We start from the raw sequence: 22545 nt of genomic DNA on the forward strand, positions 1-22545 counted from the left end.
AGTTTATACTAAATCTTTAAATTGACACTGTTTTTTCAATGACGAACTCTTTCAGTTGCCAAAAAGGAGCGGGGCGAAGGGTGGGGGTGGGGGGAGGCGGAAAAAGAAAAAGGAACCAGCCATTACTTGCAATTATTTTGGGAGAAGGCCTCTCTCATTTTTTTTCTTCATGTGTTTGAGGGTGCAAAATTTTTACCCCTCATGGCTTGTTTTCTGAGCTATTGTTGTTCACCAGACTTAGTAATACTTCCGTTTTACTACCCCCCCCCTTTTAATAACAAATATTTTGGCAGCCAATTTTCACAGAACAGGTTAGAGGTGTATGTCCTTTTTATATTACCATATTCCAATAAAAACGTCAGGTGAAACTTTGTTAACACTGTAATGAATTCTTAGAATAGAATAGAATCATAGAGTTGGAAGAGACCACAAGGGCCATCGAGTCCAACCCCCTGCCAAGCAGGAAACACCATCAGAGCACTCCTGACATATGGTTGTCAAGCCTCTGCTTGTTGCAGGTGAGATGTTCCCACTATTTTCTGGGTAGTTAGTCCATTGCAAAATTGCACATTTCTTTTAATAACGTATTTTGATTTTGTTTATTCATTCTCTTTTACTATGCATTTCCATTTGTTTTTTGGTTGGCTGGCTGCCTGGTTGGTTGGTGATTAACTTTCTACACTGATACTGCTGTTTTATCTAAAAATATTTCAGGCCATCGTTTCCTCATTTTTTTGCAGAGTTGCTAAACTCCTATTATGCGATCTATTCCACCTTTGTTTTCCTTGTTAGAAGTAACCCCTTCCTCCATTTTCTTCAGTGTCTCTGTTCTTCCTGACCTTTCTGGTTTTTCAAGCAAGAACCCACAATCCCTATAAATGTCTCCCTTTCCTTTTTGTTAAGTGCGACAAATTTGTAACATATAGCAGAGCTGCCAGCAAGTTTCAAGCCATGTAGGGCTTGTTTTAGGATTTTGCAAAAAAAATTTCAAAGCTATTAAGTCTTTGTATATTGCTGACCTAGAGTGTTTACTTTCAAGACTACACCTCTTGGTAAACACCTTTTTGTGCTTTGACCTCTGGCAGAAGTTGAACTACCTTCCTCCACCCCACCCCACCCCCATTTTGTTTTCTGTCATACAGATTGTGAAATGACCTGTTCAAATACATTTTAGTGCCCTGCTGCTTCTTGGAAAGTGGTTTTATTTTCCTGCAGCCCAGATTCTGCTGTCCTCTAGGCCAAACTAGACATCATGGAAGCAAACCTGTGTGTCAAAATCGCATACCCTCCAACATTTGTCAGATGAAAATGGAGATATTAGATTCTATATCAGGAAGCTTCTCCCATGTTTGATCTCCTGCACACATACATGTCATATACACATGTACATCTGTCACCTTGAGCCATCCTCACAGGATTGTTGTAAAGAAAAAATGTGTGAGGGAAGGGATTGTGTACAACACCTTCAAGAGATAAATGGAATGAAGTAACATTTTAGCTGTAAGCTTTCTTGAGTCCCTGAATGGGATAACTGTGCCCCTAAAGGACCAGGTGCACAGCCTGGGAGTCATTTTTGACTCAGAGCTGTCCATCTGTCCATGGAGACACAGGTCAATTCTGTGTCTAGGGCAGCTGTATACCAGCTCCATCAGGTATGCAGGATGAGATCCTACCTGCCTGTGGACTGTCTCACCAGAGTGGTACATGCTCTAGTTGTCTCCTGCTTGGACTACTGCAATGTGCTCTTTGTGGGGCTACCTTTGAAGGTGACTCAGAAAAGACAACTAATCCAGAATGCGGCAGCTAGACTGGTGACTGGGAGTGGCTGCCGAGACCACATAACACTGGTCCTAAAGGATCTTCTCTGGCTCCCAGTATGTTTCTGAGCACAGTTCAAGGTGTTGGTGCTAAACTTTAAAGCTCTAAATAGCCTCAGCCCATTATACCTGAAGCAGCATCTCCATCCCGATAATTTAGCCTGGACACTGAAGTCCTCCTCTGAGGGTCTTCTGGTGGTTCCCTCACTGCAAGAAGTGAACTTACAGGGAACCAGGCAGAGGGCCTTCTCGGTAGTGGCACCCTCTCTGTGCAACTCCTTACCTTCAGATGTCAAGGAGATAAAGAACTACATAACTTTTAGAAGACATCTGAAGGCAGCCCTGTATCGGGAAGTTTTTAATGTTTGATATTTTACTATGTTTTATACATGCTGTAAGCCGTCCAGAGTGGCTGGGAAAATCCAGCCAGATGGGCAGGGTATAAATAATAAAATTATTATTATTACTCCACAGAGGAGGGTTCATATATTCATTGTTTTCCACAGATGTTTCCAGTTGTGCTGTGTGCTATATATATATATATATATATATATATATATATATATATATATGCAGGTTTTGGTGTCCTCGGGTGTCTTCCCGTGTAAAAGTTGGGGTGTCTAGGCGACGTTTCGACGAGGTCTCACTCGTCATCTTCAGGCTGGTGCTTTCAGCCGAGTGAGACCTCGTCGAAACGTCGACGAGTGAGACCTCGTCGAAACGTCGCCTAGACACCCCAACTTTTACACGGGAAGACACCCGAGGACACCAAAACCTGCATTCCTGTACCCGTGAAAATCTACGAAAGCATATATATATATATATATATATATATATATATATATATATGCCTGCCTGTCCATCCATCCACCCAGGTTTGGCTAACCCTTGGCCCACCAGATGTTGCTGGACTTCAGCTACCATTATCCCTCACTACTCTGTGGATCTTATGGGACTGGAATCCAACAACATATGGAGGCTGTCACGTTGGCTACCCCATGTTCTAGACAATCTGGAAAGGCCAGTCCTGTAAAATATTCAGTTCACAATTAATGTGACATCACTTTGAATCTCACTGAGCCCTGACATGTTAGGCGTCTTTTGTGTTTTGCAGAGATAAAGTTTCACATCAGGTGCATCTTAACCTGGGCTGCACCCAGACAGGCAGATAACCTTGGCATTTAGCATGTTCCCTTTTTAATAAATGGAAATGGCCTTTTGTTTACTAGAGGGAGGGGGGGCTACATTTAAGAGGTCACCTATTAGCTGCATTTTTGCTAGCTGTCTGAAACCCAGCTCTACTGTCTATTAAACTCAACCCACTGTGTAAACATTCTTGTGTTGTTCCTGGTCTCTACAGTGGCCAGGGGAGATCAGGTTTCACCTGCCTGCACATCTTCAAGCAATTAGAGCTATTAGCTTGAAGCTGTTTCACATTCAAGGTCCATGGTGACATTCAAGTCCACAAGACGGCTGAGGGTAAAAATAAAAGTAATAACAAACCTCCTTGGGAATACAGCCTGGTCACCACTCTTTTGTGTACACTTCTTAATAAATGCAACTGGAGGTTCAGGCAAAATTATTATTGCCAAGAAGAGTATCTAACCTCAGTCACATGCTAGAGAAAATAAGGATAGTCACCTTGCATTGTGATCATGATAATTATTTATTTCTTTGCAATGGTGTAAGATTAGCCTTGTTATGGACTGCATTCTCAGCATGCAGACTTTGTAGTTTGCCTCTTGATTTACCAGATAATTTTTGCTCAGTGTTTACATTGCGCAGCTAGCTGCTTCAGGTAAAGGCTTCGCTTCCAATGACATTCAGCCCCCAGGTTTAGTGAGTTCCAGCGGCAAGTCTTGAAAGCTGTTATTTTTAAAAAAAGGTTGAAGCAGATTAGTCGTGACCTTAAAAGATTAAACTAGTACAGTTTAAAGATAAATAATCAGCCTTTAGCTCATTAGATAGCTACATAAGCATGACAGAAGGTGACTTTCTTATAACAGTTTTAGAATCCAGGATGCATTTTTCTTTTTAATATTTACAATTGGGGCGCGAGCTGCTCAAAAAGGTGAGTTTTGCTCTGTCTTTTGGTTCATATAGCTTTCCACCCCAGAAAGCACATTGTAACTGATTGCAACACTTTAAATTGTTTCAGTGCATCTTCGAATCCACTTTTTTTCTGTTGGTTTATTATGCAGAAGAGGCTAATTTTAAAAGCTATGCCTGCTGCAAAAGAAGATCTTCCTTTGCTGTCCCGGAGGGTGTTCTTAATCAGAAATAACCACAGGCTAAATTATAATGTGGAATTCTGCTGCCCTTTAACCTAACACTGCCTGCTCATTCGGTGTTTGTTAACAAACATCTCTAAGTACAAAATTGTTTGAGAATTACTTTTTCATTATATTCAGCAACTTCAATTAAAGTAAGAGGCTTATACAGAAGGGGGAGGAATTAAAAATGTATGGATTTTCCTCAAGAAAGTTTTAGTGATCATTTCCACATAAGCATTTTCTCCTCTGGTATTTAACTGTCTCGGGGATAGTCCAATTTAAGTAATATCCAATAACAAAGTAGAGTCTTTTAACAATGTAGAGAGAGAACCCAGCAGCTAATCAGATTGCCAACCAATTTTGAAGAAGTGGCGCTCTTAAGGGCCTGGAAACATAAATGGGTGGCATTTCCAAGCGATTTCACAATTAATGAGTACTACAGTCTCATTATGGCTACCGTATAAGGGGTGCAATCCAGAGATATTTAACGGTGTCTTAAGTCCCACTAGAATCAGTGGGCACTAAAGCGTGCTTAACTGTGTATCGGATCTCAGCCTAAGTTTCTACAGATAAACTAGTCCATAACACCTACAGCAGGAAAGAGAAGCAACACACATACTGTGCATTTAAAGAAGAAGAAAATTAATAATAATAAAAAAATGTTTGGCCTACATAATTGAGAAGCCTAATTAAAAGATTAACTGGTGTGCTAAAGGTGAGAACTGCTGAGTTAGTAAAGGCTTTTTACAAGAAACCCTCAATTTCCTCCACTTTGCATGCCAGGAGCAGAAAGCTTGTAGTGCTTAGAGAGAAGGTGAGGCCTCTTTAAAGCAGATCTTTCCCATTCTCTCTCTCTCTCTCCTCCCACCACCACTTTGCCTAGTCTTTCTGTTTCTATGATCTGCCTTTTGAACGGTTTTTGTGGCTGATCAGTTCCACCTAATATGTCTCTTGATTTCTGCTATTGTAATACTCAGACGACATGCTGTTCTCTTCATTTTTATAAGCTTTAGATGCTCCTGCCTGTCATACTCTGGCGGTTTATCTTCAGCGTCTGGATTTGCTTTCAGACTTGCATGTCTATCAAGCTGCTGTTGCTTTGAATGTGAGATCAAAAGAAGATGAATTCCAGTGTAAAAAAAGGGGGGGGAATCCCCTTGTATGAAGAAAAGATTGCGTCCTGTGTAAACATCCCATTGACAGCTCCCAATGAGTTATTTTAGCTGAGCATTAGCACCCAGAATGACAGACAGTCCGAGAGTTTGTGCTAAATAACAAATATCAGTGGTTGTAGCACATTGACACAACAGCAATACATTTTCTTAAAAAAGGGGGGGTTGTTCCTGTTCTTTCCCTCCCTGTCTTTTTTTGCCTTTAGAAAAAGGACTTGCTGAACATGGTTGTTCTGCTGTTCATCTTTGCCAACTGCCTTCAAAATACGAAACCCAGTATACTTTCATTGACAGTATCTCTGCCCCCCTTATGTCAAAAGACATGACTTTTGATAATTAAGGCTGAGGGTGGGGGAAGAGGGCTGGTGGTGTTGAAGGGAAGGGAGTTTACTTAGTCATCTGGACTTAAATAGGTACTTTGTTTTAGTGACTGAAAGGAAACCAAGAAAGAGAATGCATCTGCTGGAACATATTGAATGCACACTCCTGAGATCTTAGATTCAAAAGTCTAATTTATTTTAAATGGGCGGTGGGGGGGCGTGTTATGAAGGAATTTGAATAATTGCTGTGAAGTCTGGCCAACCTTAACAGACATTTATTGACATAAGTGTGTGGGTACTACAAAGAGTGTGAAAAACAAGCTTTCCAAAACTATGTACAAATAAAGAATTTGCCTAGCTGCATAGCTAAGATGCATTTGCTGCTGTTTCGTTGAGTTTTACACACACACACACACACACACACACACACACATATATGTATATATGATTTCTGCACGTCAGCCAGCTGCTTTAATAGGGTAGAATTAATATAATTTTTTTGGAGTGTTAAACACAACTTTGAAATTACCTGCAAGCTCCAGCTGATCTATCAGCTTTGCAGATGGGGAGGGGGGGAGGAATTGCTTAAATTCTTGTGGTTTCTTTGTCATTTCATAAAAGCAGACGTTGCTACTGTGGAGGCAAGCCTCCCGTTGTTGCCTACAAAGGGCAGTGCTCCAGTGTGTTTTCCCTTCAGTGTGTGCTTCAGCTGCACAGCACTTCCTGTTTATTCAAACATCTTTTTACCATTCTTCAACCCCCTGCTTCAGAGAAACAGCCAGAATACATCTTCAGCAAGGAGACGGCAAACTAGAGACAGACAGTAAGAGTGCTCTGTTAAACTCTCCATATTCTCTGTTTAAATGCTCCGGGGGGTGTACAACATGTAGCTATGGTGAACTTTTAACTTGCTATCTCGCTTGCAGAGGCATTCTTTTGCTCCAGGAAAATTTAATTGCTGAGGCTTTAGAGCAAAATAAGATGATTCACGTTGTTTACTGCCTTGTTGGGCAGGAAAACAAGACGAAATGGGAGCTGCCTTCTGCTAACTCGCCCCCCCCCCTCCTTTGGGGTGCTCTGTTTTTCAAATGTATTTCTCAAGAAGTCCTGTGTTGACTGTTGTTTGAGGAGGGACGGCTTTCGCTTAGAGCGTGTGTAAGTTTGTGATGTGTTTTGTCTGTGTGTTGTCCTGTTACTGGCTTAAGTTTTGAAGGAATGGCAGCAAGGAAAGGGAGGGGCAGGAGGGAGTTTGAGGAGGGTCTGCATCTTTAGAAATGCCGTTCCCTTGTGGTTGTCTTTCCGTTTGTTAATATTTGAACAAATCAAACGATAAAGAAAAATCAGGCTGCTGAGATGAGCATGGGTGTTATCTCTGTGGTATGACTGCTGTCTAGACTTCTAGTGCTACAGGAAGATTTGAGGGAAGAAAAAGAGAGCAGACTGGTGTTTAAAAATAGGTGTTAACTTTAACGCCAGAGATTTTCCTTCAGATTTTCAGGGTCTGTAATATTTATGACACCTGGCTCAATCCAGAGGTAATGCTGCTTAATATCTGTAGCTAGTGCTGTAACACATGTTCCGTGCCTCTCCTTTTTGTTCACGTGGCTTAATAAATTGTGTAGGTTTGGGGGGTTGCGTTGTTTGTTTGGAATTTGTACTGTGTCCAGGAAAGTCCACCAACACAGATATCTAACTTTTTGTCCAATCACTTGAAGCAGTCGTTGTCATATCCACGAAGCACAAGAGGGCATGAAGAATGCATAGTCTGAATAAGCATCCTCAGAGAGGCTCTTGGGGAGGAAAAAACAAAAACCTCTATGAGGTCTGTTCCATGTTGAGACTTTTAAGAACAGAAACATATATTTTGACCAACTGCATGTGCCACAAACGGTTTAAGAAAATGCATGCTTGTGGAAAAACTCTTCTTTTTTTTTTGCAATATTCCAAAGTATGCAGTGGGGAAAACAACAATATTTTGCAGCTGCCTCGGGGACAATTTGTTTAACAGCAAGATTAACTGCATAGGGAAGATGGAAAGAGTGACTAAAGTTATTTACTCAGATGTCAGTGTAGGTGCAGGCCAGCAAAACCCACTGTGGGAAAAGTGGTCTGCTGCCTTTCTTGGTATCTCAGTCTATTGGATGACCATCAGATTTCCCAGCTCACTGGTTTTGTTTTTTCTGGATGGCCGGCTTGATTATTTATCAGAAGGGAAAGGGAGTAGCTCAAGCAAACAAACATGTGGCCAAACTCTTGTTTTCTTTGTGGCTTAATAAAAGATACATGGAAAATAATAAGAGCATTGTTTTTCTCCCATTTTTAATAAGGGGAAATTGTGTATCATTTTAAGGGGGGGGGGAGGAAGCTTAAAGTGAGTCAACAGTTTTGTGTGTTCTGTGCCTTCAACTTTCTGAAAACTCAAACAGTTCCCAGCCGAAAATTAATCTGTTGCTTTGTATATCCTATCAGTGGAGTGCCAGTCGCATGGGACTTAGATTGGATTTATCATAATTATGCTTACTTCTCCACCTCCATGGAAAATGTCGTTTGCTTTTCCTTTTAACACATCAGCTAGGTGCTTGCCTAAATGAGAAGTACTTGCAATCTTGTGGAGGGATGGATGCTGACTTTGGAGCAAAATATTGACAGCGCAGTTATTCTGTCACCCCTATTGGCTGCTAAGTGTTTGCAGTGAGCGTGTGGAGTTTGCACCCATGTTAAATCTATTACAGGCGTCCCTTTCCTTTTTAACACTGTTCTTGTGAATCTCATTGTGTACAGTGCACTGTTCCTTAATGATAGCTCAGGAGAATGTTAAGTAGTTTTTTTCTGTGAGGAAAAAAAACCCTGTGAACTAAATTGCTTTCAAGAAAGAAAACATTATATATAAGACCAAGTCCTGTTGTATATTTTGGTTGATTTCACTGAATTACAAAGAACTGACAAGCACATGAAAGGAATTTCACATTGGGTGGGCAGGTACAAATTTAATAGATGGACTTGCTTTCAAAATCTCTCCTGGTCTTCTGGAATTGCCCGTCAGTTTCAATGGATGTATTAGATCACCTTGTCTATAATATTAAGTGACTGGCTGCTGTACTTCTGTTCTGTTATCTAGGTTAAAGGTCATGCTCTCTTCCGGGGATCTGGATTGGGTTCACACACAAAAGCAAAGCAAAACAAAACATGGAGGCAAGGAAAGGGAAAGTTGTGCTGTTTCAGTGTCTTGCATGCTTGGGACAATTTAGGAAGCTCAAAAGGTGCTCTAAGCCAGTCTATTAATCCATTTATAGCTATGCACAAATGCTTCAAGAGGTTTTAATAGCACATGGTACTTTCCTTCCCATCCATCTACCAGCCTCTGGCAGTTTAAGATTTCAGACAGTGTAGACCAGTTCATACATGTAAACCAGCTTTTCTTTTTAACCATTTAGTGTTGTAAAAGCCACCTACATGAATGCAGAAATGACAGTGAGCTCCCTCCATGTACACATTCAGGTTGTTGTTGTTGTTTAGTTGTTTAGTCGTGTCCGACTCTTTGTGACCCCATGGACCATAGCACATTCAGGTTAAATAGTAGCAAAATCGTGTGTGTGTGTGTGTGTGTGTGTGTGTATGTCCGTAACCTTTCTTTGTATGATTTCTGCTTTATATTCCTAATATATCTGTGGTCTTTTTTGCAGTTTCTCTTATTTCTATAATACTGTTTCTGAGATGAGGAGACAAGAGCTGCATAGCTATACTCAAGGTGTATATGCACCTGTATGAATATATTATCAGCTTAGCAGTCTTTATGCCCAGTGTGTCAATATCTCACCAATAAAAATATGCATGAGGAACTTATTTCTTGTGTGGGAACAGTATGACTTCTCATTTGATTTATATTCCGCCCTTCCTCCTGAAGGAGCCCAGGGTGGCAGGTTTAAAACATTTCAAAACAAACAAAAAAAGAAGTAAGTTCTTCTCAACCAGTGATCTCTAAGTTGCCAGGAACAGTGTTTTTCAGCTGTCATATGCCTGGGTAAGTAGACTTGAGGTGGGACTTGTAGACCAGAAGTCCCTAAGCAAACGTTGGAGGATCTGCGCTGAGATGGGAGAAAAGAGCTGGTTGTCTCAGGGAAGCCTCGTCATTCTGAAAGCACTTGTGTTGGCTTTCATGAGGAACCTTCTCTAGTGTTTCAAGGAGCATCGTTACATATTTAGTGTAGGCTCTAGTGTGCCTAGTCTCCATGTGTCACCCAACGTCTTCCCTGTCATTGTGTCACGGTACTGTTTTCTCAGCGGCATATCAGGAACATATAAAGAGCACAGCCAGAGAAGACCGAAGGTCCATAGAGCATCTAAAGCTATTTAGGAGCCATCGCTATCTGTTGTGGTAGTATATTTCTGCTCTGAATCTAATGCTTATTAGTTTCATCAGATGATCCCAAGCTCTAATTTTGGATGGGGAAACATTGCTCTGTCCACTTTTTATAAACCTCTGTCATATCTTCCTCCCCACCTCTCCCCTTAGTCCCATCCACAGCCCAACTTCTCTCCAGAAGCTTTCTTCTTCTACTGCTTTATGACAGTTGCCAAATGGAACTAACAGAATAGGAAAGAGTTGCCTTCACACTAGTTGCACCCTATTCCCATCATACTTCCATGCTTTTATTATAGAGCACTGATTATGGAGAACATAGGAAGCTCCCTTCTACTGAGTCAGACTTTTGGTCCATCTAGTTCAATGTTGTCTACTCTGACTAACAGTAGCTCTTTAGGTGTTCCAGAGAGGAACCTTTCTCAGCCCTACCCGAAGCCACCAGGAATAGAACCTTCTGTATGGAAGGAAGTGTTCTACCATTGAGCTACAGTCCTTCTCTTTTTGCGTGTTTGATGGGAATACATATTAGCTAAAGAGAATACATATAATAAGGTAGGAAAGCTGAGATCCTGTGTATAGGAAGGTCATTTATTACATTACAGATTTTAGTATACTGTAATCGCGGCACATGTGCTTACCTAAATTTGCTGTTTTGTGTGCTTAATACTTTATGAACGTGCCATCTTGTTTGCTGCATTGAAAGTTATTAGAAGTTACTGTATGCATCTTGAAGGGGGTTGTATAATGCTAGCTCATAACGTGTACATTTAATAACATAGCTACTGTGTGACTGGGCAATAGCATGTCCACCCAAATGCATAAGGTGGTAGCAAAGACAGGAGTTCATGTTCTTTCTAACCTGGGATTAATTTCATGCTAAACATTAAGATAAAGATTTAAGAGCTCTGCTGGATCAAGCTGTCTAATCCAGCATCCATACAGTGGCCAACCAGATACTGATGGGAAGCCCACAAGCAGGACCCGAAGAGTTTCCCAACAACTGGTATTCAGAAGCATACATCCTGGTGGTGGAGGCAGAATATAGTAATGTTGCTTTCGTGTCCGACTCTTCATGACCCCATGGACCAGAGCATGCCAGGCACTCCTGTCTTCTACTGCCTCCCGCGGTTTGGTCAAACTCATGTTAGTAGCTTCGAGAACACTGTCCAACCATCTTGTCCTCAGTCGTCCCCTTCTCCTTGCACCCTCAATCTCTCCCAACATCAGGGACTTTTCCAGGGAGTCCAGTGACCACTAATATCCTTACCCTCACTGCAGTTGCAAAATCAATCCTCTTTCAGCGTCATCCTAGTTGGTACTATCACTACATCTTGTGGGAGAAAATTATGTTATTTAACTCTAGTTATGTGAAGAAATTCCATTCTGTCTGAGCTGAATCTTCCAGTGTTCAACTTAATGTCCTTTAGCTCTAGTGTTATGAGGGATACTGCCAGTACTACAGGGGAGCAAGCTCTTATCTGACAGAAAGCCTGGTTTTTAATAGTTAGTATATAGTTGTTATATTAAATTGCTTTGAGGTTGTATTGTAACCAAGCTGTTCATAAATTTTGATAAAAACTCTTAGAATAAACTGCCTTTTAACACTTTAATCTTGAATTTATCCAAGCATTGGATTTGAACCTTGCTTGCTATAAATGTCTTTACACACACACACACACACACACACACACACACACCACTCAGTTCAAGCTAAATGTAGTTTTGGCATCTTAAGACACATTGATAAAAGACCTTGGCATTATGGTTGGCTTTTAAAATCCACGTGGCAGGCAGAAATCCATCAGGTTAAGTATTTTCTAGTGCGGGAATACAATTATGTGAAAACCTTCATTAGTTAACATTCTGCCTGCCAGACATCATTATATATATAAAACCAGTTTCCCATCCCTGCTTGCCAAAGCAAAGAGATCCAAACAGGAGTAAGAAGTCATGACCTGTTCACAGTCTTCCCCACTATGGTATAAAGTATTATATTTCTATTTAAATCACAATACACCCCCCCAAAGAATGGCACCTATACATATAAATAAAACACCTGTAAATGTTGTGCCCAATACCCCTGCAGTGTGCTGGGCCCAGAAAATCCTACTGGCATCCCTGTAGCATACCAACTGCTGTGTCTACATACTAACAAAGATATAGGGCTTGCTTAGTTCTGTGCTTCTCTCTCAAGCAGCATTTGTCAGACTGGATTAGACTACAAGTGCCAGTATTATAAGGGCTGGTATCCATTGACGTTGAATGGAGATCAGCAAGGTAATTTCACAAAGGCACTCCAAATAGTCTTGAAATGGCTTAGAGGAGGTGAGAAAGAAAGAAAGGCAAGCACTTCGCCTACTATGCTAGCCATCTTGCTTTCTTTTCAGTGATCCTCTCTTTTCTTCTCTGGCTCCAGAGGAGTGATGACTGTTGATTAGCCTTTAGAATTGCAGGGCAAGCAGGTTTGATCTCAGGTTAGGAGTGAAGGGGGAAAGGCTCAGATGAAATTAGAGGACTAGTGAGGGCTACTCTGAGCCACTGAAGAGACTGCATGGTTTGACAGTAAGGACTTTATTGTGCTGATTATTACTAGTAGGACTTTCTCCCCAACGTTTTCTATAACTCGAAATTCAATATGAGGGAAAGGTTAATGTGTTCCCCCCCTCTCTGTTCCACTAAGTTGCTGCCAACTTCAATTGTTCTTTCTGCCTGCTTTCAGAGGGTCCCCTGGGGCTTAATTTGAACCTATGTTCACTGACTCTTGATCCTAGCTAGATCTTATGAATTAGTAACTGAGTGTGGCCTTGAAGCATGTGCAAAGTACCTTTCTGTTGCCAAAATGTAGCTGCAACTAGCCCACAATAGAGTGGCCATGAGGTCTTCCAAGCAAGTTAAAGGCAAGTTTAACCCCAGCAACTCACATTTTAGAAATGACGCAAAACTGGACCCCCTCCCTACTTCTTTAATATTTCTTGGATTTTCATTTTCCTTTAGCTCAGGTTTCTTTGTGTGATTCTTTCCTAATTTGGGCTATGCATTATATCTTGAAGCTGTTTCCTTCTCATTTGCTTACAAACACCCTTTCCTAATGCAGAAAAAGATCTCTTGTGGTAACCTTCTCGGAGGTATATACTCACAGGGATCCTGACAGATACTCATGAGAGAAGACCCCATGAATACAAGAAAGATGGCCTTAAGGGTTCTCCGCCTCAGAGTCTCAACTTCACAGTCACTCTCAGTTGAGAAATGAGGCATTTCTTGCAAGGCTAACTCTTCTGGGGACATTAAAAAAACCAAACTGGTTTTGACCAACATGTGGGGTTCTTTTGCCAGAACAGATAGAAAGTAATATCACATTTTGAGGAAATCAATAAAGCTCTAAGTTTCTTAGTGGCACTTACTCCTGGGTAAGTACAGTTAAGAGTGCAGCCCCAGTTGATTAAGGTACCAAATGGAGCCAGCTTCACATTGATAACTGTATTGCTCAAAAGTCTTTCTCCTTTAGTAAACTATCATCTAGGAGACTCAAAGCTTCCCTTTCTGCCATATGGAGGAGAGCTTGAGTAGCAAGGATAGTGTTCTATACCTCCCAAATGTGAACCAGAAATATCTATCTTCAGTTTAGCATTTCAACATGTAAATGTACCAGCTATATATTATTAGACTTCCATCCATTGAAGTCTTATCGCTAAATCACTTATATTTCCAGGTATCAGAACTGAAATGTTGCTTGTATATCAGCTGAATGTTCTTCCCATGTTGGAAAACTTCCATATTTAGATTTCCAAGGGGTCCCTCCAGATGGGGCCTCAAGAGTAGAAATGGATGCGTAGTATTCTGGGCCTCTGCTAAGTACCATCAGCTGCAACTGTGACTTGCTTTATAAGATTCCCCTACCTTGTCACCCTATCGTTCTAGCTTTCTGAGGGTTCATGCTTCCTGACTTGTAGAACTAAAGATGCCCTTCAATTAATTCAAGAATGCAGTGAAATCTGCGTTTGCTAAACATTTCGGTGAACATATGCAGAAGGAAGTGTGGATGCCTCATTCTCCTCCTTCCGTGTAGGCATCTTGCACAGGGACTATTTCTTTCTTGTTTTACATTAATGAAGTCTTCACTGTTCCCACTGTTAACACCTACGCATGTACTGAACGTCTCCAAGGAGACAAGGAAACCCTTGAGTCCAGCAATGGTGAATCCTCCAATGAGGCAGCAAGCAAGAGGCAACTCCTTGAGGCATCTAAGCTTCCAGCTGTCCTCCTGCAGACATTAATTTCCTTCTGGCTCCTACAGGCAGGCTTTCTTCTTTGCATCTGAAATGTTGGTGAGTGCTTCAGGCTTCTGAGAGTGAGCTGGGTAGGGAAACACTTCTTGCATCTCTTTGTGATCTTTTCCCCAGCCTCCTGTTTATGTCACCTGGCTTCTTCTTCAACAATTCCAAATGTATTTCCAATTCTAGCACTGCCACCACCGACTTTCCCTCTTTGAGATATATATATATATATATATATATATATATATATATATATATATATATGCAGGTTTTGGTGTCCATGGTGGCTCTTCGGACTTCTAGTTTCTCGTAGGTTCTTGTCAGCTGGAAGGTTTCCTCCCCGTAGAGGTGAGATATTTGCTTTCGTAGATTTTCACGGGTACAGGAATGCATTCCTGTACCCGTGAAAATCTACGAAAGCATATATATATATATATATATATATATATGCAGGTTTTGGTGTCCTCGGGTGTCTTCCCGTGTAAAAGTTGGGGTGTCTAGGCGACGTTTCGACGAGGTCTCACTCGTCATCTTCAGGCTGGTGCTTTCGGCTTCTTGTTACTGGAACTTCTTGTTCCAGTCGAAACGTCGCCTAGACACCCCAACTTTTACACGGGAAGACACCCGAGGACACCAAAACCTGCATTCCTGTACCCGTGAAAATCTACGAAAGCATATATATATATATATATATATATTACCAGTCATTACTGATCTTTCATAAATCCAGCCGTTGCTGCTGTTTATGTGCTTTGCTAACTTCTCCTTAGGTATTAGGAAACAGGCCCTGAGTTGCCATGTATTCAGGATGCTGCTTCCTGCTGAGCCCACACTGCCAGGTGTGGTCAGCCTGTCTGAAGGGTGGAGTCTGTTTTCATCACTGTGCGGACTTGCAGGGGATTTGCATCTTCTCTATTAGTTTCTGAAAGGGCTGCTTTGTTTTGGCAGGAAGCAATTATTTTTCACAGGCTGCACAATTAACTTTTATGGCATGGATAGTTGCAAAATGTGGAGATGAGCAAATGCTTAGATATTTCAAAATGAGGAGAAGCCTATATATGAGCCAGAATACCTTCAAAAAGACATTAATTGATGCCATACCTCTGATATTTAAATGCTAAGGACAGACATCGGGATATGGCTGTCTCCATATCGAACCATGTTTATGAATTTCCCAGGTATGTTTTTCTGAACATTGCTGGAAGCAGAATAGTATACTCACCAAATCCACTTTTGGTTTGAACTAGGCCTTAAGGACCCTACTTGTCATCTTAGCATCTAATGTTTCTACAGCAGTCTGGGGCAGGGCCTTACTTCTGAAAAGGCAGGACCAATTTTCAGCACTCTGCTTAAATATGTAATGCATAAGAGGTAATACAAAATAAGACCAATCACTCTATAAATATCATGGGCATAAGCCATGGAGAAAGCTGAGAATTTATTATCCACCTTCATTGTAAAGCATTGAAGAGGGTTTGATCTTTCAGGGCATGGAAGATCCTGTGCTCAGATAACCGTAGGATTTCCTTGTTCAGAATGTTTATCTTACCTCATAATGAAGAGAGGGAAGATGGGAGAACATGAGTCAGTCTGCTCTTGATGCCTCCCTCAGTAGAATCCCAGGAGGGAAAGGAATGTACAAAGAAGGAAATAACACAACCCCTCTTCTGCATTATGTGTTTTCACTAGGGAACAGTAGAAAACAAACCAACCCTATTTCACAATCTGTCTGTTTCTCTAGGGCAGCCTTTCTTAACCTGTGGGTCCCCAGATGTTGTTGAACTACAACTCCCATCACCCCTAGCTAGCAAGGCCAGAGCTCAGGGATGATGGGAGTTGTAGTCAAACAACATCTGGGGACCCTCAGGTTAAGAACCACTGCTCTAGGGTGTGACTTGCTAATCTGTGGCCCTCTAGATGTTGTTGGACTCCCCATAATCCCTTTCCATAGTGGTTGGGGCTAATCGAGGTTGGAGTCATAACAACAACAGGGCTGGCTTACCAACAGTGCACTAGAGGAATGTGTACTTATGTGCTTTGAGAAAGCTTTGAGAGGAGGCTGAGACCACTACCAACTCAATAGAATGTAAAATAGCCAGGGCTGTTCTAAGTAACTACCATTTTCATATTTCTACACCTGCTACAGAATCAGTGATTTCTTACATCAGTTTGCAATATACCAGGCATGTCCAAGGTCCGTTTTGGGGGCCTAATCTGTCCCGCCGGTCGGTTTAATCTGGCCCCTGTGGCAGTTTATTTCTGGGGTAAAATCCTAAAAATACCTCAACAACTTCAGTCCTAAGAAAAGGTTAACAACTTTGGTTGGCCCTTTGGTTGGCCCTCACGGCCCTTCACTTCATCAGCTCTGGCCCTCTTTGAAAAAAAGTCCGGACATCTACACACAGTCTGATAAACTGGCACTCTTTAATGTGAAAGTTGCAGTCCACCCTCCCCCCCCCCCAGGATAGGGTCATAGTGTTGAATTATAGATATATTATTGAAAACAGTTTATTAGCACAAGCCATCAAATAGAGTCAGTTCATTTTTGTGCTGAATGAGGCACTACCAGTACCATATGAACATTTGGGCTTTGGTTTTCTAGGGTTTGCTAGTGTGAATATTATTGTGTCATTGCTGAAGTCCAATGACAATCAAATTCTGGTGGTTTCTTTGGTGAGTATGCCATGTATACATAAGATAAACCAATCATTTATGCTTGGTGAAACTTATTTCTATCATTATTTTCCTTCAGGCTCTTCAGGTAGCAAGGCAGCTTTTGTTACAGCAGCAGCAACAACAACAGCAGCAACAGCAACAACAACAACAGCAACAACAACAAATTAGTGGGCTGAAGTCTCCCAAGAGGAATGAGAAACAGCCATCCCTTCAGGTAAGACATTATAGCAACAACAACAATGTACTTATTCCTTGATGTGTTTTAATAGGATCAATTGGCATGGAAACTTGTAGTAGCAGATTTTAAAAAAATATTCTGTTGATGTCACCATTGTCTCAGTCATCCTTAGTGGCGTGGTAGTCATGGTGTAAATGTATCAATAGTAAGTGCTCTTGAGACTTTATTTTACCAGTTAAACTGTTAAACAAAGGTCTTGAAAGGATATGTGGGGAAGGGCTGTAGATCAGTGGCAGAAAGTCCCAAGTTCAGTTCTCAACTTCCTATGTTGGAGGTCCCCATTGAAGAAGAGAGATTTCTGGAATGGGAAGTATCCACCAATCTACCTTGGATCTTTGATACTCTAAAAAAAATGAACAGTCACTGTGCTCTTATGTAAAAGATTTCTAGAAGAATTAATAATCCTTTGAAATAAGGTCCATGTGCTAACTCTAATTCAAAGTTAGTGAAGCAAATCTTGTTTTGTTGATAAGTTTTGGTGAACAGACCTTTGTGTTTGGAAGTTTCTCAGAACCGTTTGTTTACCATATTAAGAAGCATGTATGTGCTATTAGAACCTCAATATATGCTGAGTAATATTTGCAAGGAAATCTGTCCATTCTTTTACTCTGTGTTGCTGCATATCAAGTAGTTTTTCATCATGTTGTATCAAGAAAATAGAGGTGTGTCAACTACTGATTTGGCATACAGTTTGGAGGAATGGTAACTAAACCGTAAAAGTATTAGGGATTTGCTAAGGTTGGCTTAGCTTATTCACATACCACTGATGGTTTATTGTTTATATTGACATTTGCCACTTGTCTTTCTAAGGGAAACACATCCAGTTCAGATACAAATTCCAGTAGTTTTGTTTAACTATATCCAGGACTTTATCCATTTCAAGAAGTATCTGTAGATAATCTTGGTGATATTTTTTTCTAAAGAAAAAATGGAATCCTTGGCTTCATTCCTAAAATATATGAATGGGAGGAAGGTCACAGAAGGAAGTTTACCTTCCGCTTCACTCCCCGGTAGCTATCTGTGCCCCTGAGGAGTCAGGGACATATCCTGAACATCGTAGCATATGAAGCACAGGGAATCTGCTGCAGATAATCTTCCAAAATTAGGTCCAGATTTGCCTGTGTGAGGCAATCCAGCCTTCTCATCCATCCCATTGCACATTATTTAGGATCCCATCCCACACTGATCACCTGGATAGGCTTGTGGGGAGTAGGACAGGCAGCTGCAGGAGGGATAGGGGAACAGTAAACATTCTTTCTGCCTGATTATTTTAAGATCCAAACCAAGGTTCAGAATTTCCCCCCCACAGTAAGGTATCTTGTATAATAACTTGAAACCATGTTTTCCTCCAAAGTTATTTTTAAGGAACAATACTTAAAACATATCAAGTGTATGTTGTTAACCTAGTTTTATGCATGGAGACATTAAGCTCATGATTACAGGACAGCTGGGGTGTAGAGGCATGGTCAGAACTCCGAGGTCACATGGTTACGTTCAACTCCATGGCTGAACCCCAACTCTCTGTTTATCATTAATTGATATTCTTTCAGGAGGAGTGGGTGTTCTGTCTCTGAGCAACTGCATATTTAAAAGCATTGTTGTGAAAGAACAGAACGCTGAATCCATGCTGTTTTGTTAGAACTTCAAAAATATTTTGAAGTTATTTTGGTCAATCTATTGCTGATCCATTTGCCTTTTAATAGACTCTTCTACTGGGGACATTTTTAATGAGATATTGTGCTAGCGAGGCCCAGTGTCAGGTACTAGAAGAAGTGCTTTGTTGTGCAGATGTCTTAAGAATTGCTCCAGAGGATGAAATATGACTGTGTTGACCTTTCAGCTGTGAGCTTATTTGTCAGGATTCAAATAAGTTGAAAGGATCAAACCAAACAGTTTCCGTAGTCAGACTGGGAATTGTGTTTCAGAGGTCAACAGTGAGGGCCACGTTGCAGATTCCATAACATAGCCAATTGTTGGTACATATTAAAGTACTGGAGCTGCTTCTGCAGTCAGAGACACAATTAAAATTCTAATTTATTAATGTATACAGAGAGCTGGTCCAACCTGTCACTCACTGATTCAAATGACTGCCCATTCTTTTTCCACCCTTGCTCTTTGAGCTTTTGCATCCTTAAACCTACTCTTGAATATAACAGACACTGTGATCCCAATGGCACAATAAAGATATGTATTTTGAAAGTGTCTGAGCATGGAAGAGAAATTGTTAAGGAAACATTTACAAATATACATGGACGCTTTCTCATGCTACTTGACAATATGAAATATTGAATATCCTTGTGTTTTGTATCATCTCTATCAACAGTCAACTGTCTAAATTTGTCATGATTTCATTTATTCTTGGGCTAAATTCTTCTGGCACTTAACAAATGAACTAAGTTCTTTGTCCTTTTTTCAACAGTGTTAACTAGATTTTTAAAACAGCGATTAATAATTTTGCAGGCAGTATTTTTCAAAAATTAATTTGGACATATTATTTGCTATTTTAGGTACCTATTGCTGGGTGCTTTAAGATTTGCTTTAAGATTTATATTAGGGAATTAACCAAAATTTACATATGAAAGCCTGTGTTCCCTAGCTTTGGTGCATTAAAAAAATGAAAATAAGAAATACATGGACAAACAAACACAAAAGATTTATCTCATAGAATTGTAGAGTTGGAGGGACCCCCCCCCCCGGGTCATCTAGTCCAAACTCTGCAGTGCACTTTTGCTTCTGTTTGCTTGAAACATGCAAGTGGGGTAGAATGTTAATTTGGAATGTTTTGCTGTGCAGTTTGGTTAGGCTGGCTTCCCCCTAAACTTGTGAACTGATAATCAAGGAAATGGGCCAGTTTGATAGACTCGCTGACTGTTGTATATACACATGGAAGGATAGTGTTAAGTGAAGATTCAGTCTCACACTGTTTAATTTGTGGTTGAGAGGTGAGCTGAACAGGTAAAAACTAAGGGAGAAAATCTGTTAATTTCTTCCATTCCTAGCGACTCACCACTGAAGGATTCAGCGCTTTGCATACAATAGTGCTGGTCTATCTGTGGCCATTGATTTTGACACAAGGATACAATCCAGTTGACTGTCATCCTGTAGAATTTCTTTTGTTACCTGTTGACCTTGACAGCTATTATTGGAGACATGTTCTAGCACATTTCATATGTTTTGTATATAAGCATTTTGTCTGAGATGTGGCATTCTGCTAGGTTTTTAAAAAAAATAAACCTCCCAATACAAATCCTCTGACTCACATTTTTAAGCATAGATAGTATACAACTCTGTCTTTTATTTGGCAAAGGTCTCTGCTTTTGCAGCCTAATAATACAAACAAAAGAAATTCAGAAAGTTTCAATGATCTGATTTTAATAGCCAGAAATTAGAAGACCATAAAAATATCAAAACCACAAAAACAAAATGGGTAGAGAATCAAGATTAAAGCTCTCTGTGAAAATATTTGCCACTGGTGTACTTCTATTTCATAATGTAAAATAAAATAAAATAACTATTTTGCTGGTCTGAGTTAGCCCTGGAGATTTATATCTTCGCCTAGCCAGGATGTGTATGCCTAGGAATAGATCTTTCCTTGATTACAATATGTACTTTTAACCATTGACTTTTGAGACTACCTCCCCCCGCCCCAATCTTTGGGTGCTTTAGTTGTTGGCATGAGTTTATAAATTGGAAGAAAATCAAGAGACACACTTTTGCTTTAAGAAAATAAAACAGTATGTGTATTTTGGCAGCATTAAAATTTGCCTTAAAATGTTATATTGTGTGCTCAAAAGAAAGTTGGACATTGGGGCCAAAAATACTTTTCAAAAGGTCTAAAGCAGCATCTCGGGGTATCTTGCTTTGTACAATTTGGTAATATTAACATGCCATTTGTTATTCAGTGTTAAATGAATTGAGAGAGTAGTAACAGAAAAACAGTGACATAAACATAAAACAAGCAGTGTGGACCAAGCACAAAATCCACTGAGATGACCGAGTTTAGAAAAGGCGGGTCTTGGGCTGTCTGCCCAACTTGGCTCAGCTGGCAGAACTTAAACAGGTGTAAGTCCAAAAGAAGGGTGTGTGGTGGGATAGGGGTAGGATACCAATTCCAAACCTCTTTCAGATCACTTATGAGTTCTGCTGGCAAAAAGCGTGATGTTAGCCAAACTCTATTTTCAAGTCTTATTTTCCCTCAACCAGTCTTCCACAGGCTCAATGGAGTTTGGAACAGAGGTAACTTACACCAGCTTAACTTAAATCGGTGTAAGTTCCTGCACTTAGGATTTCAGGATTATTATTATTATTTTAATCAATTGGCTACATCCTTTTGATCCATATGAACTCCAGACTTGTGCTTCTGTCACTATAGTGGAATCACGTGACCAACAAGTTGGGCATAGCAGTCCATCGGTGTGGCCACACAGTCCAGACTTGCTCTGAATCAGGGTCAGCAGCACACAGATTACTTACTGATTTGGACTTCAAAAAACAAACACACATTTTATCCCCCTCTTTCTGTTGAAAAGTAAAACTCAAAGCTGCTTATAAACAATAAACATCAAAGAAAATACAATAACAACATACTTTTTAAAAAATCAGCAGAGAAACTTACACAAACATCCCCAAACAGTAGAGAGAGAGATCATCACAAACAAAACACTACTGCAGAAGTTAATCAAAATAGAAGTGTCTTAATGCATCATCATCAGGCCAGGCAGATATCATAGGGAACGGAATTCCAGAGCATGAAAAAATGGCTGTAAAATTCCTGCCCACATAGGGTCAAACTACCATGTTAATGCTTAATGTACAGATTCTTTTTTCAGTCCTCATTGTTCTAGGGTGGTCATTTCCTAACTTTGTGATGTTAGTAAATAATTAACTAATTAAAGGCTTCTGTGATCTCCAAGAGATCCACACACGAGAGGTTGCTACTGTGTCTCTGTGTGACTCATGTTCCGAGCATATCTCTTAACAAACAAATGCTGGGCAGGGGAGGACGGACATTTTGCCATCTAATCGCATTGGACCAGATCACATCAGAAGCAACAGTTCATCAGCACTATTCACCCTTAGAGGAGGCTGCCTGTTGATTTCCTGCATGAGTCACTGTTCTGGGCTTGCTTCCAATCCCAAAACGTTTGCCCAGATCAGTGACTCACAGAGATACATGACTCACAGAGATGTACTCACATCTGAGCGTGGGTATTACTTCGTCTTGCATACTATATGGCTGTCAGGCCCTGGGGTCCGGCATAAAACTGGTCTAGGATCATTATATTTTTGGCAAGCTACAAAAAACCCTGCTTTTCTCCAAACTATGAGAGGTCCAGATCCCTTCAGATGACCTAGTTCCAACGTAAATCTGATCAAGTTATTGTTGCAATAAATTGCTGTGCAGTTAAAAAA

At 40.6% G+C, this 22545-nt stretch overlaps 1 protein-coding gene across 19 annotated transcripts in view; it reads left to right on the forward strand.

The window, feature by feature from the left end:
- Positions 1 to 22545, forward strand: part of FOXP1 (forkhead box P1) — a 513657-nt gene that overhangs the window by 323845 nt on the left and 167267 nt on the right. For 17 of the 19 annotated variants that reach the window (XR_014165850.1, XM_081901936.1, XM_081901945.1 and 14 more), the window contains one exon: positions 16972 to 17109. Coding sequence is in view for 16 of the 19 variants with exons in the window: in XM_081901936.1 (XP_081758062.1) it covers positions 16972 to 17109 (138 nt within the window). In the remaining 3 variants the exon portion in view is untranslated. Of the gene's footprint in view, positions 1 to 6254; positions 6406 to 6643; positions 6738 to 16971; positions 17110 to 22545 lie in introns of those variants that run through there. The other 2 variants (XM_081901941.1, XM_081901942.1) reach the window with 2 other exon arrangements.

This window comes from Podarcis melisellensis (assembly GCF_964234715.1).
Source record: "Podarcis melisellensis genome assembly, chromosome: 2".
Taxonomy (NCBI): Eukaryota; Metazoa; Chordata; class Lepidosauria; order Squamata; family Lacertidae; genus Podarcis; species Podarcis melisellensis.